General features: G+C 33.9%; 1 protein-coding gene across 8 annotated transcripts in view; it reads right to left on the bottom strand.

Annotated features, from left to right (window-relative positions):
• Positions 1 to 14,516, bottom strand: part of TTK (TTK protein kinase) — a 39,458-nt gene that overhangs the window by 21,952 nt on the left and 2,990 nt on the right. For 5 of the 8 annotated variants that reach the window (XM_043890248.1, XM_043890247.1, XM_043890245.1 and 2 more), the window contains exons 3-11: positions 13,065 to 13,287; positions 12,604 to 12,710; positions 12,074 to 12,217; positions 10,849 to 10,963; positions 10,617 to 10,689; positions 10,432 to 10,526; positions 8,855 to 8,942; positions 7,678 to 7,798; positions 4,508 to 4,656 (exon numbers count right to left, since the gene is read on the bottom strand). In XM_043890248.1, coding sequence (XP_043746183.1) covers positions 4,508 to 4,656; positions 7,678 to 7,798; positions 8,855 to 8,942; positions 10,432 to 10,526; positions 10,617 to 10,689; positions 10,849 to 10,963; positions 12,074 to 12,217; positions 12,604 to 12,710; positions 13,065 to 13,287 — 1,115 coding nt within the window. The remainder of the gene's footprint in view (positions 1 to 4,507; positions 4,657 to 7,677; positions 7,799 to 8,854; positions 8,943 to 10,431; positions 10,527 to 10,616; positions 10,690 to 10,848; positions 10,964 to 12,073; positions 12,218 to 12,603; positions 12,711 to 13,064; positions 13,288 to 14,516) is intronic. The other 3 variants (XM_043890252.1, XM_043890253.1, XM_043890251.1) reach the window with 2 other exon arrangements.

The following is a 14,516-nucleotide window of genomic DNA, read 5'->3' as shown; positions in this document are numbered from 1 at the left end:
ACCCCCAATCTCTACTATTCCTGGACTCTGGCAACCATCTGTCTAATTTTTGTCTCTGTGGATTTGCTGATTCCAGGCATTTCTTATAAAAGAGATCACAAAATATATGGCCTTTTGTGACAGGTTTTTATTACTTACCATGCAGTAGCATTTATCAACACTTCACTACTTTTTTAAACATTTTTTTCTTTTAAAACGAAAAACATTTTGCATTGGGGTATAGCTGATTAGCAATGTTGTGGTAGTTTCAGATGAACAGCGAAGGGACTCAGTCATATACATACATGTATCCGTTCTCCCCCAAACCCCCATTCCATCCAGGATGACACGTAATGTTGAGCAGAGTTCTATGTGCCATACAATAGGTCTTTGTTGGTTATCCATTTTACATATAGCAGTGTATACATGACCTTCCCAAAGTTCACTAGTTTTTTACTGTTGAATAATAAAATGAAATAAAATCAGAATACCACATTTTGTTTACTCACTCACCAGTTGATGGCTATTTGGGTTACTTCTATTTTTTAACAATTATGATTAATGCTGCTATGAACATTCACATACAAGCTTTTTTGCAGATACATATTTTCTTGAGTATATACCTAGGAATAGAATTGTTGAATTATATAGTAACTGTTTGCTACACCTTCTGAGGAACTGCCATACCATTTTTCAAGAGACTGTATCAGTTTAGCTACTCAGCAACAATGTATGAGGGTTCCAATTTATCCACATTTTCACCAACACTTATTACTGTCTCTTTTTAACTACAGCCATCTTGTGGGTGAAATGGCACATTTCAAACCACAAACCTCATTGTGGTTTTAGTCTGAATCTCCCTAATGACAAATAAATTGTTTTAAGTCCTTTCACCATTCTATTAGCTTATAACTTTTAAAAAGAAAAATACAGGAGATGCTGACTGTCCATAATTCAACCTGTCAGGATTCTTCTCATTTAACATTTGTTACCCACTCCATTACTTAGATAAACAGTTCTCAACCAGCGACCCAGAAATAGCAGAAAGTTCGGGGGTTTCCCCAGGATACTTGCAGGGAGTCTGAGAGGTTAAAACTATTTTCATAATCATACTAAGACATTATTTGCCTTTTTCACTTTCATTCTTTCATGAATATAAACTAAGTTTTCCCAAGGAACGTGATTAGTGAAACAGACTGGATGCAAAGGCAGATATAAGAAATCTAGCCCTCTAATGCCAACCATTTAAAAAAATTGTAAAGACTGTAAAACAAATGTCACACCCCTCACTGTAATTAGTTTGTTTTGAAAAATACTTATTTTTCAGAAGAAACACATCTCAACATAACAAAGCCACGTATGACAAGCACACAGCTGACATCATACTCAATGGTGAAAAGATGAAAATTTTTCCTCTGAAATCAGGAACGAGACAAGAATGCCTACTCCTGCCACTGTTACTTAAAATGGTATTGGAAATTCTAGCCACAGCAAGTAGACAAGAAGCTGAAATAAAAGGTATCAGAATTGAAAAGGAAAGAGTAAAACTGTCACTATTTGCAGATAACATATTATATGTAGAAATCCCTAAAGATGAGACACACACACACAAAAAAAAACCTGTTAGAAAAAATTAACAAATTCAGTAAAGTTGCAGGAAACAAAATCAATATACAAAAATCTGTTACATTTCTATACATTGATAACAAACTATCAGAAAGGGAAATTAAGAAAACAATCACATCAAAAATAATAAACTACCTAGGAATAAATTTAACCAAGTAAGTGAAACACTAGTATACTGAAAACTGTAAGACACTGATGTCTTCTTCTTAAACTGAAGAAGACACAAGTAAATGGAAAGATATTTTGTGCTCACTGATTGGAAGAATATTGTTAAAATGACCACATTACCCAAAGCAATCTATAGATATAATGCAATCCCTATCAAAATTCCTATGGCATTTTTCACAGAAATAGAACAATCTTAAAATTTGTATAGAATCACAAAAGTTTGGAATACCCAAAGCAATCTTGAGAAAGAAGAACAAAGCTGGAGGCACCACACTCCCTAATTTCAAACCATATTACAAAGCTACAGTATTCAAGACAATATGATATTTGCAAGAAACAGACATAGATCAATGGTCTTCAGAAAACTGGACAGCCACTCGGAAAACAATGAAACTGGACTACTTTCTCACACTACACACAAAAATTAACTCAAAATGAATTAAAGACTTGAATGTAAGACCTTAAAACATAAACCTTCTAGAAGAAAACTCAGGTGGTAAGCTCCTTAACATGGGTCTTGGCAATGAATTTTTGGATCAGACACCAAATGTAAAGACAAAAGCAAAGATAAACAAATAGGACTACATCAAACTAGAAAGCTGCACAGCAAAGGAAACCATCAATGAAATAAAAAAGACAATCTATGAAATGGGAGAAAATATTTGTAAACCACATATCCATTAAGAGATTAATATCCAAAATACACAAGGAACTTTAACTCAATACCAAAAATCAAATAACCAACTTAAAAATGGACAAAAGACCTGACTAGATATTTCTCCATAGATGACATATAAATAAATATCCAATGGATATGAAAAGAAGTTCAACATCACCAATCATCAGGGAAATGTAAATCAAAACCACAATGATGGATCACCTCATACCCGTCAGAATGTCTATTATCATAACCATAAGAAATAACAAGTGTTGCCAAGGATGTGGAGAAAGTGGAAGTCTTGTGCAGGGTTGGTGAAAATGTATATTAGTGCAGCCACTGTGCAAAATAGTACGGAAGATCCTCAAAAAATTAAAAACAGAACTGCCATATGACCTAGCAATTCTACTTCTAGGTATTTATCCAAAGAAAAGGAAAACACTAACTTGAAAAGATGTCTGTATTCTTGTGTTCATAGCAGCAGTATTTATGATAGCCAAGAAACAGAAACAATCTAAATATTCACTGATGGCTGAAGGGATAAAGAAAATGTGGTACATATATACAATGGACTATTATTCAGCCATAAAAGGTATGAAATCTTGCCATCTGTGACAACACAGATGGATCTTGAGGACATCACACTAAGTGAAATAGCCAGAGAAAGACAACTACTGCATTGTATCACTTATATGTAAAATCTAGAGGGGAAAAAAAGCAAAAGACCAAGCTCACGGATAGTTTGGGGCTTGCCAAGGGGTGTGGGTGGCAGGAGTGGAGATGGGTGAAGAGGATCAAAGGTACAAGCTTCCAGTTACAAAATAAATCAATCATTGGGACGTAATGCACAATGTGGTGACTATAATTAATAATACTATATTGCACACTTGCAAGTTGCTAAGTGAGTAGATCTTAAAAATTCTCATCAGAAGAAAACATGTGTAATTAGGTATGGTGATGAATGCTAACTAGACTTAATATGGTGATTATTTAGCAATAGAGTTGATTCTTGAACAGCTCAGAGGTTAGGGGCACTGACTACCCACAAAGTCAAAAATCCACATATAATTTTACAGCTGGAGCTCTGTATCCACTGCTCTACATCCTCAGAGTCAACCAACAGAAAATCATGTAGTACCATAATACATATGTACTGAAAAAAAAATCCATATATAAGTGGACCCACACAGTTCAAACCCATGTTGTGCAAGGGTCAACTGTATATACAAACATCGAATCATTATGTCATACACCTAAAACAAATATGTTATATATCAATTATACCTCAATAAAACAAAACAGTTTTTTCATAAAAGTATTATTTACATGTAATATGCTTATTATTGATATTTTTAATAAAGTAGCCAATACTTTAAAAATTTATTGGTTTTACTTTCTAATATAGCAAATAGAGATCAACATAGCCTACATAAACCAAAGTTCTCTATGGGCTTCAATAATTAAGAATATAAGAGAGGATCCCAAAACTGAAATATTTGAGAACTGCTGAGTGAGACTACAATTGAAAATTAATTGTAAGGGGAGTATGACCAAGAACTATATTCAGATGTATCTCTCTAACAGATCCTTTCTTCTGAAATAGACCCCAGCCAAGGGGAATGATCATTCAACTTGTTATGAATTCACATTATCTAGTCTGTATTTTTCTATTTTATCCACGAGGTTTCTGTTGCAATTACTTAGTTCTGCTCTTATAGTTCAAAAATAGGCAAAGACAGTAAGTAAATAAATGGACATGGCTCTGTTCCCAAAAAGTGTTGTTTACATTCAGGTTGGGAACGAGATTTGGCTCCTAGGCTGTAGTTTGCTGACCTCTGCACCAGTCTACCAGCAATCTAGAAATACTACTGAAAGCAGAAAAAGAATTCAGCTTGATATATACTGTTACTAAACTAAACCTATGATTGTTTAGATCATTCTTTTGTGAATTTAAAACACACACACACACACTTTTGAGCAAAAAGAAAACTACTCCACTAAAGAAATTAATACAAGAAGAAAACATTTAGCATGATCATCACATTATGAAAAACTTGACGTGGAAAAGCAAGTTACCTCTGTATCAACTTTAGGGATTACCTCTGGAATCTGCCACTGACTGGAAGATGCAGCAGGATTCTGGTTTGCACACTCAGACCTTCTCTTTGATTGCCATTGTTTCAGATCACTTTCTGGAACCTTTAGTTCTTGATGTTCTTTAGTTTCTGCAATTGCATTTATTGTTGTCATTAATGGGCAAGAATATTGGATAATAACAAAATTAAACCTAAACAACAGAACATGTTACAAACTGTATTCGCATTTTGCTCTTAAAAACAGAAATTAAAAGCTTTAACCAGCTACTGACAATTTGCTTTTAGCAAGTCAATTTTACAAAGCTGCAACAGCCATTTTCCTAGGTTGTTATCTAGAGCTTTATCAGAGACTATTCTCAGTTTAAATACTTCTGTTTTTTACCAGAAAACAAAGAAAGAAATATGCAAAAGTCCAAAAACATATATCATAAAGTCTCATTAATAAAAGCCAGTTCACCATTTTTCATAGACCTAGTTTTTTTAATAAAAATTTTACCTTAAACTAGCCTGTAATTTACTATCTTAAGGGTCTCTGAACAAAAGAAACTCAACAATATTGACTATTTTATGAGTGTCACTATTCTATCCCTATCATGACAAACACAAAAATTCTAAACAAAATATTTGCAAGTGATATACAAAAGGTACAATAAATTATGACCAAGCTGTATTTATTTCTAAATGTAAAGTTTGCCTAACACTGAAAGTTAATTTGGCATAATAATAAAGAAAAAAAAGTACGTGACCAACTCAATAAACACAGAAAAGGTATCTCATAAAATTTAACACCCAGTCACAAAAGAACTGTTAACCTCAATCTGTTTTGATATATGATAAAGAACAGCTTTAAGACTCTCAGCCAGTTATTATACAAGGGTAAAACAGTGAAAGTGTCTCTCTAAGGAATGAACAAAAATGCCACCTATCAATCTTTCTATTCACTGTTATTCTAGAGGTTATAAGTGCAACACAGCAAAGAAATTAAAGTAAAAGGAATGGAAGAAAAAAAATGTTATATTATTTTCAAACAACATGAAAGAATTCGTAGGCAAATATTAGATGTAAACAGTGATTTTAGCAATCTCTATAAACGAGAACAATAGTTAAAAATCAGTTGTAGTTTTATATACTAGCAACAAAGAAGCAAAGGATAAATTTTGTTTTAAAGATCCCATCATTATATTATCAAAAATATCAAATATCTAGATACATCTCTAGCAAAAGAAATGCAAAATCTCTACACAGAAAACAATTTTTTCAATAATGTTTTAAAGACTACTTATATGAATGAAGGGGTATGCCAGGTTAGTGGACTAGAAAATTTATTTGTTAAGATGTCAACTTGTCCCACTAGAACTCAAACAAAATACCATAAAAAAAAAAAACAGAAAAAGGAAACTTATGGATTCTAACATTTATATGGAAATTCAAAAGGCTTAGAAAAACTAAAATAGTCTCTAACAGAGAAACAAGTTGGAAGATTTACACTGACAGATATGAAGACTGACTTCAGACAGAATTAGCACAAAGTCATAAATGGACTATGGAACAGAGAAGTATCCAAAAACCAGACATCACAAACAGACTCATCTAATTTATAACAATTCACTGAGGGGAAAAAAGCATCTTTTCAATAAATGCTGCTGGAGTCTACTAGATATCTACATGGAGAAGAAAAAAATGAATCCTGACACTTCATCTTAACCATACATAAATATTAAATTCAAGTAGAATATAGGTCTAAATGTGAAAGGTAAAATGATACCTTCCAAAACATATGGAAATATCTTTATGATCTTGGAGTAGGAAGATTTGTTTAAAGACACAGAAAATACCCACCACAAAGGAAAAGACTGATAAATTAAAATGCATGATAATTTAAAATTTAATCAAATCTCCACCACATAATGGGAGAAGTTACTTGTAACACATGTACCCAACAAAGGAACTGTATCTAGACCAAAAAATCATTGAGAAAAAAAAAGGACACTCAATAGAAAAACTGGGGATACTTGAACAAGCACTTGAGAAGATACCCAAATGGCCAATAAACACAAAGAGGCATTCAACATAATTAGACAACAGGAAAATGCAAATTAAAACCACAATGAACTATTACTTAGCAGAATCAGAATGTGTAACATTGAAAACCAACAATAAAATGATTGGGAAGAATATGGAGTAAGAGCTAATATAAGTGCTGATCAAACACAACACTTTGGAAAACTGCTTGGTACTATCGATGAGCTGATTGTATACACATCCTGTGTACCTGACCACCCCACCCTGAATATACCTGACAGAAATGCATGTGAAAAAAGTGATATTTCACTGGGTTGTATTCTTATGCTTTGGGTAGTTTGCTGACTGCAAATTTTACTACATAATAAAATACCATTAACATAGTGTGGGCACTCAGTAAGCATTCACTTAGCATTAAATTAGGTGCCAGATCAGTACTATAAACAAGCATTTTTGGTAAAGATGCTTTTTCAATCATATCAGTTTGTAATAGATGCCATGAAAATATAAAATCATTTCCCCCAAATATCAGGAAAAGGAATCTATAGCTGGCCCTTTATATCCACAGGTTCCACAGAACTAACTATACTACATCATTTTATATAAAGGACTTGAGCATTCTATGATCTGAGAATCCATGGGGGATCCTGGAAACAATTCCCTGTGGGTATCAAGGAATGCTGATGGTCCCAATCAAAATAACGGCATCCCAGTTTTCAGGGTTTCCTGAGACATGGGACTCTCAGGGCTAAAACCTGTCTCATTCATTTATATGGTCTTAGAATATTCACCATAGTACACATATAGTGGAAAAGCAAATGTCTGACAAAAGGGGAAACAGAATTGTCATGTAAATACACTTTCATGTGCTTTCCCAAATATTTCTCAAGCCAACTGAGAAAATTGACTCAATGCCATTGAATTTTCCCTCTGTTTTCCTCTTACACACCTTTTAGGTGAATCCTCTGCTATAGAATTTAATACTTTTCATATACTGTATACAATTTAACTGAAACACAAGATAAAGGGACCTACTCTTCCATGGCAATTGTTAGGGGGCTGGTCAACTTTCGTAAGTAACAAAGTGGTTCTCTTAATTAAAGAGGTAGTCTATTTTGTCACTCTTACCTTCTAATTTTGTTAGAAAACTTGATTCACTTTTATTCTTCAGGGTTACTGAATCAGTAATAAGTTCAGAACTCTTCTCATCTGACATCACAGGTTCCTTGGAACGAATATTTTGAACAGACTACATAGAGTAAGATTTTATTTCGATTTGATATAAGACAAAGTCTTAAAAACAGAAGTAGTACTAATTTTAGTGTTCAATATACTACAGTCTCATCTATATGAAAAGATTGCTAGGAAAGTTATCATAATTATATGTAGACTCACAAAATTCCAGCAAAAATAACTTCTTGAATTATTGACTAGAGCAATGGGAATGGCCATATGATAGATTTGGCCAATTTGCTTTCAGTAGACATATTATCAAACGATAAGACATATTCACTTAAAAAGAGAGGTTAGAAAGCTTAAATTCAACATAAAACATGCTTCACTATTTTGTTACTATGTTATCACCAAAAATAATAGCATTGGTCAAAATTAAGATTTGTAGTAGTCTAAGACAGAACTTATTCTAAATCCCAAAAGTAAACTCCTGACACAACCATATGCTATTCCCTAAGATAGCTGTAAATTAGATAAACTCATTATTTAAAAGGATACATCATGAAAGAGAGAGAGGAATTACAAAGAATGTAAAACTGAAAAGACCCACATTATGATGCCAGGGGTCTAACTCAACTTCAGCAAGAACAGTATAACCCCTAAAAATCAGTGTGTCAGGGACTAAAGCTACTTCCTGCCTTGGACGTTCACGTGTCTGCCCTATCAGCACGTCAGGATTGACTATCTAAGCCCTCACCTCTGCCGCACCAAAAAGACACCCTCTCATTTTTGTCTAATTTCCTCTGTCAGATCATATGATTCAACACATCAAGAAACAAAAGTTGCGGGACAATGCTTGCCCCATTATTCCCAAAACCAGGCCAACTAACCTGCTTAAACACTGTATAATAAACACTACTTCAACAGTAGATGGTCGTTCCTTGCCCTCCCACTTCCACTGAGGAGATACAGTTTAGGACTTCTGTGTCACTTCCCATTAGTGGCTCGACCTCTCCTGGGGTTTCAAGAACACTGGGAGATACATAAACCATGGATCCCTTCCCCAGAAGAAGCTCCATGAACCCTGGGTCAGGAACCCTTGCTCCAGATAAAGATTTAAAAATGGAAAAACCTTTAAATGTCTCAATTCGCTGGAATCATTTCCACTTGATTTAGATCCAGGCGTGATTGTATCTCGGCACTCTGACCCAGAGATATGTCTGTTACCATGAAACAAAAGAATTGTTTAATTTGAAATCAATCATTTCAGGGTATTCAGGGTATTATCTTTTTCATTTTATTTTACTTATTATTATTATTATTATTTTTTAGAATTAGCAAAGTCATTTTATCTTTTTCATTTTAAAGCTAGGTTTTTAAATATGTACATCTGTTAACTGGAAAAATCCCTTGAAAAGGTGTTTTTAACAATAACAAGATTCCAATACAAATGTGACTAAATTAGGTGCTGGGCAGTGACAAAAGTAACAGAGATGAGTGGTAAGCAGGTGACTGCCTCCCCTGTTCCATAATAAGTAACAGCTGGAGTCAAGGCATGAATGTGGGAAAGAATAAGGAAACAGCAATGTGTAGATTAAACTACACTTCGGGCTGTAAATAGCTTTAAGGGTAAGAACGAGGGTGTAGACCCTCCTATGGGCCTCCACAGTGCCTACCTCAGTGTATCAGTACAAGCACCAAGAAAATGGCTGGTCTGTTTTTGTTCTTATTTTTTTGGAGTGGAGAAAGTCTCCTTTATTCTTGAGCTAGTAGTTGAAATGAAGATAACCAGAAAATAGTCACCTCATATGACTTTTAGAGCTTAACCTTGACATCCAAAATGCTCTTTAATATCAATATTCAGTCAAACCTTAAGTATAATAAGCATTTAAGTAGAGAAGACACCAGCTAAAAACGTTTTCTCTCTAAAGTTTACTGGCAAAATGATTCTGTGGAATCCAGGAGTCATTTCCATTAGAAATAATGTTATGAACAGTGGTTAGTTAAAATTCACCAGAAAAACGAAGACCCTTAGCTAAACTGGATTACGAGATTCTCATTTTTCAAAGTGAAGGAAGGAGAACACTTCAGATGTGGTGGACAATATTTCATCTCTACCTACCCTGCCCCACTTCTTGAAGCCCTAGATTCAGAAGCAAATGAGTGAGTTAAATCATTTTTCCTACTAATAGCTGCTTTTTCCTTGAACTAGCCTCAAAGAAAATTGTTTTCAGACTTCCCATCCACAATGGACACTTACACACACACTAGAGTGTCTCACCAGAGAGGCTACCATAAGCGATTCAAACGTCATGAGTTTTTACTACTGGGCTAGTCTGTGCATTGGAGAAGGAAATGGCAACCCACTCCAGTATTCTTGCCCGGAGAATTCCATGGACGGAGGAGCCTGGTGGGTCCACGGGGTCGCAAAGAGTCGGACACGACTGAGCGACTTCACTTCAGTCTGTGCATAGTCCTGTAAGCTTCATATTAACTTAATACTTTTTCTTCTATGTTTCCTAACTTTTTAACAATTGCTTTAATGAATATTTTTAATGAGAGAAAAAGCAAAATAAAGTCGTATTCCCTACTCGTTCCTCATTCTAAATAAAAATGTACTTATAACCACTTTTATGTAGTAACAGACTTTATGATCATTTTGCCATCAGTCTTCAAGCTTTGAAAACAAAAGTTAAAACTCAAACATACCTTTTAGTAAAATGTGGTGCAACTGAAACATCCGTCTTCTCATGGGAATCCGGGCTACTTAGAAGGTTAACTGGGACTCTTCCAAATGGGCATGACTAAAAATGTTTTAGAAGATTAAGTAACTAACTAGGAAATAAGCATAGACCTCACCACTACTGCTTTAATCAAAGTAAAACATAACTTACCCGTTTAGCCTTGTTTGTTTGTTTCAAGGGATTTCGATAGCCTATCTCTGCATCTTGAGGGGGGATGTTCTCTCTAAAGAGAAAGAAAGAAAAACCGATTTTTAAAAGGATAATATTGATACAAGCATTTCATCAACTGCTAAACACTATTATAATATGAAAACATATATGCAGATGTATAAATAATATAAATGTATGATGAATATTTAAAAAATGAATTTGGTTTCCTTACCCATATAAGAACCGGGCTTTAGTAGTCTGTCCTTTAGAATCACAGCTAATGTTCCTATTCTGTAAATGTCCAAGTGTATTGGGAAATGGTTCTTGTGCACTTGATACTGTAGATGCTGTAAACATTTTGAAACTATAATTAAATTTGTAAAGACATAAGGAATACACACACATAAAAAATCTCATAATACTTTAAAAGTCAATTCATAGTAAATATTTGTCCCTAAATAAGACATTCAGATATGAAGATGTTGTGATGCTAATTCTCCAACTGTACTTCATAATTGTTTCATAATTACAGAACCGTTTACCCAGAGTAAAGTCACATTCCTCATTTCTAATAGCAAAAAGTGATTCACTTGCCTAGCTCAAGTTTGCTTAGTTTGTTATTTATTTGGCTGCCTTGGGTCTTCATTATGGCATGCGGGATCCTCACTGTGTCATGCAGGATCTTCCCTTGCGGTGCGCGGGCTCCAGAGCGCACAAGGCTGAGTACTTGTTGCTTGCAGGCTTAATTGCCCCACAGTATGTGGGATCTTAACTCCCTAACCAGGGATGGAACCTGGGTCCCCTGCAATGCAGGGCAGATTTTTAACCACTGGACCACATTGAAATACAGTTGATTTACAATGTTGTGTCAGTTTCTGGTGCACAGCAAAGTAATTCAATTATACACATACACACACACACACACACACACACACACACACACACATATGTATATACCTTTTCATGTTCTTTTCCATTACAGTTTATTGCAGATATTGAATATTGTTCCCTGTGCTATATATTGGGACCATATTGTTTTATATTACAGTGTAATTTTTTTTTTGTATATGTCAATTTTATTTTTATTTATTTATTTTTTGGCCGTGCTTTGTGGCATAAGGGATCCTAGATCCCCTACCAGGAATTGAACCTGTATCCCTGCAGTGGAAGCAGAAGTCTCAATCTCCAGACCACCGGGGGAGTCCCAGGACCTTACTGTTTTTACTGAGTTGTTTAATGTGTTACTAATTAGAGTTTGACTAGGAAAAAAAAAAATGCCAAGAAGAGAGTAATGACTTTGCTACTTTTCCAAGTTTCACTGCCTTTGCATCTAAAACTTAATCTTAGATTTTGATCATTCTAAATAAACAATATTTTTCTATAAAATATTATCCTGAATCCCTTTTTTGCAGGACTAAACACCACAGAAAAGTATTAGCACACACAAACATATTTACCGGATAAGCTCTTCCTTTCCTCCTCTGAAAGCAGCTGCTTTTTCTGAAGGTTTAAATTCCGAATGGCAATTTCCAACATTTCTAGTGGCACTGCTCCACATTCCACAGCTTTATGAAGAAGTTGCTTACTTTTTTTGAAATTACCTAACACAGTAAAAAATAACAGTGATTTTAATGCAGCAACCTTTACTCCCCAGATGCATATACTTCAGAACCTAGGAAAAAAGTTTTAAAGTCTCAGGCAAAAATATTTATTCCAAGGCTCACACATTTTATTTATAAGCAAATAAGCAATTTCTCACTTATGATAACAATTAATATCAAACAGTTTAACTTGTGTAATATGCAAGTGAAAGGGCTGGTATAACAAATATTTCGTATACTTACACTCAGGTAGCATCCTTCCCTGAATTTTCATCTGATCAACTTTCATGCCTTTTGCCTCATTATTTCTATTTCACACACATGATTTAAGTTACAGTAGGAAGTTATCTTTTACTTAAAATTTGGACTTGACATTTTCAGATTACCTTGTGATAGTTCAAACTGTGCAAAAGATATATGCACAAAAGCAAATTTCTTGCAGTTTGCTCTGGCCATTTGGAAGTAGTCACGTGCATCATCTGGCTCTTGAATACTGAAATAAAGATTTCAGAGTCAAGTTTTAAGAAAAAGAACACAGTTGCCTGTTTGATAACTCCTCATTCTATTTTCCAGAAGACACAAATACTGTTTTCTGTCTGTAAAATTAAATAAGTTAATTTAAAAAATTTTTTAGGTGGAGTCTAGAGTATGTAATTTTTGTGGAAATGTGTACATTGTAAAGAAAGTTTACAAATGCACTTGTTAATTATAAACAAAAAGACTTGGTAAAAAAAAAAATTAAACTTCTTACAAGTAGTTCTGACATGTTTTCATTTTACCTTTTGGTGACGTAGTTATGTGTTATGTAATGTAGTTAGCTAAATACAATTAAAATGCTAATACTTACGCTTTTAGTTCAGCAAATCTCACTTGAATCCTAGCAAAACTCTCATTTTGTCCATATTTATCTGGAGGAAGTGCTTCAATTGCTTGGTTGTAGCGACCAATCAATTTATTTAAAAGGGCATCATTTAAAGGGACACTGTTTTTCTCCAGTTTGAGCAACAAATTCAACCAGTCCTCTGGGTTGTTTGCCATCATCATAATTTGGTTAACAGTTCCTGAGTTATCTGAATAAGGGGAAAAATATAGCAAAAAAAAGAAAGTCATAAAACAAATACCAAATTACACTTTTCTTTCAAATTACATGTAATCATTTATACTCTCAGTACAAATGCACCCAAACTCCTTAAAATATCTTTTAAAACTTTACCAATTCATGTAAATATAAACAATTTATTTACTGCATATATATCTTTTAAGAGGGAATATTTTACTGTAAAAAGCTGCATATTTTGAAGAAAAGAGAATTTGGAAATGTTTATGAGTAGCTTTAAAATACCATATGCAATCTAAGAAAACTGTATCCTATAGCAGCATAATTTTATTTTAGCATCCTAACAAGTCAAAGAAAATCTAAACCTCTCCCACCACTACCAGTACCAACTTGCCTGGAAAATTCTTCATCCATGACTTATTAAAAATTTAGAAACGTATGGTCCTAGTCCTAACATAACCTTCTTTACAACTTTATCCATCCAATATTATCTCCATATTCCTCAATTTACTTTTCAATCAATCAAACAAAACCAGTTTATAAAAGATAAGCAACTCATATGGTCATTTTCTTCTCCCTCCAAGTTACCCACATTTCTCCATAATTTTCACACTGTAATTTATTTTTTTCTTTGGTGTTAATAGATTTTAAAAGACAACATAATTTAATGACAACATGACAACCTGACAACATGTTCAGGTTACTTTAATCATTACTAAACATTATTAAATTTAGATTTTTAAGAGAAACTATCATCCCTTCTATTAGTTTCACTTACCTTCAACAAGGGCTAAATATTTGCTTTTACAAACAAAATCACTGCTTTTGCTTTTCACTAAAACATAACAGATTCAGAACTTTGTTTTTACCCATAATCTGTTCTGATCTTTATCAGAACAGGTGGATTCTTTACCACTGAGTCACCAGGGAAGCCATAACCTTCATTGGTGCTACTTAAATATGCAAAATAAAGTATGTGTTTATTCTATCACCATTAAAAAATTTGCTTAACACCAAAATGATGTTTCTAGTTGTTTCAAGGAATATGACCTGCCATCATGGCTATTTATATGGATAAATTCTTCCCTTTGCTTTCCAATCCCTCATCCATTGAATGGTTAGTATAGATAAAACTTATCTAAAGGCAACTTTTTCAACAACCTAAAATAAAGAGTTCAGCTTCTGAGCTAATACTTTTCATAAAACTAGGACATTAATCTCTGGGTATTTTCATTCATTCAT

The sequence above is a fragment of the Cervus elaphus genome, chromosome 28 (genome assembly GCF_910594005.1).
Source record: "Cervus elaphus chromosome 28, mCerEla1.1, whole genome shotgun sequence".
Taxonomy (NCBI): domain Eukaryota; kingdom Metazoa; phylum Chordata; class Mammalia; order Artiodactyla; family Cervidae; genus Cervus; species Cervus elaphus.
The sequence above is the reverse complement of the archived record's forward strand: the minus strand, read 5'-3'. Positions and strand labels throughout refer to the sequence as shown.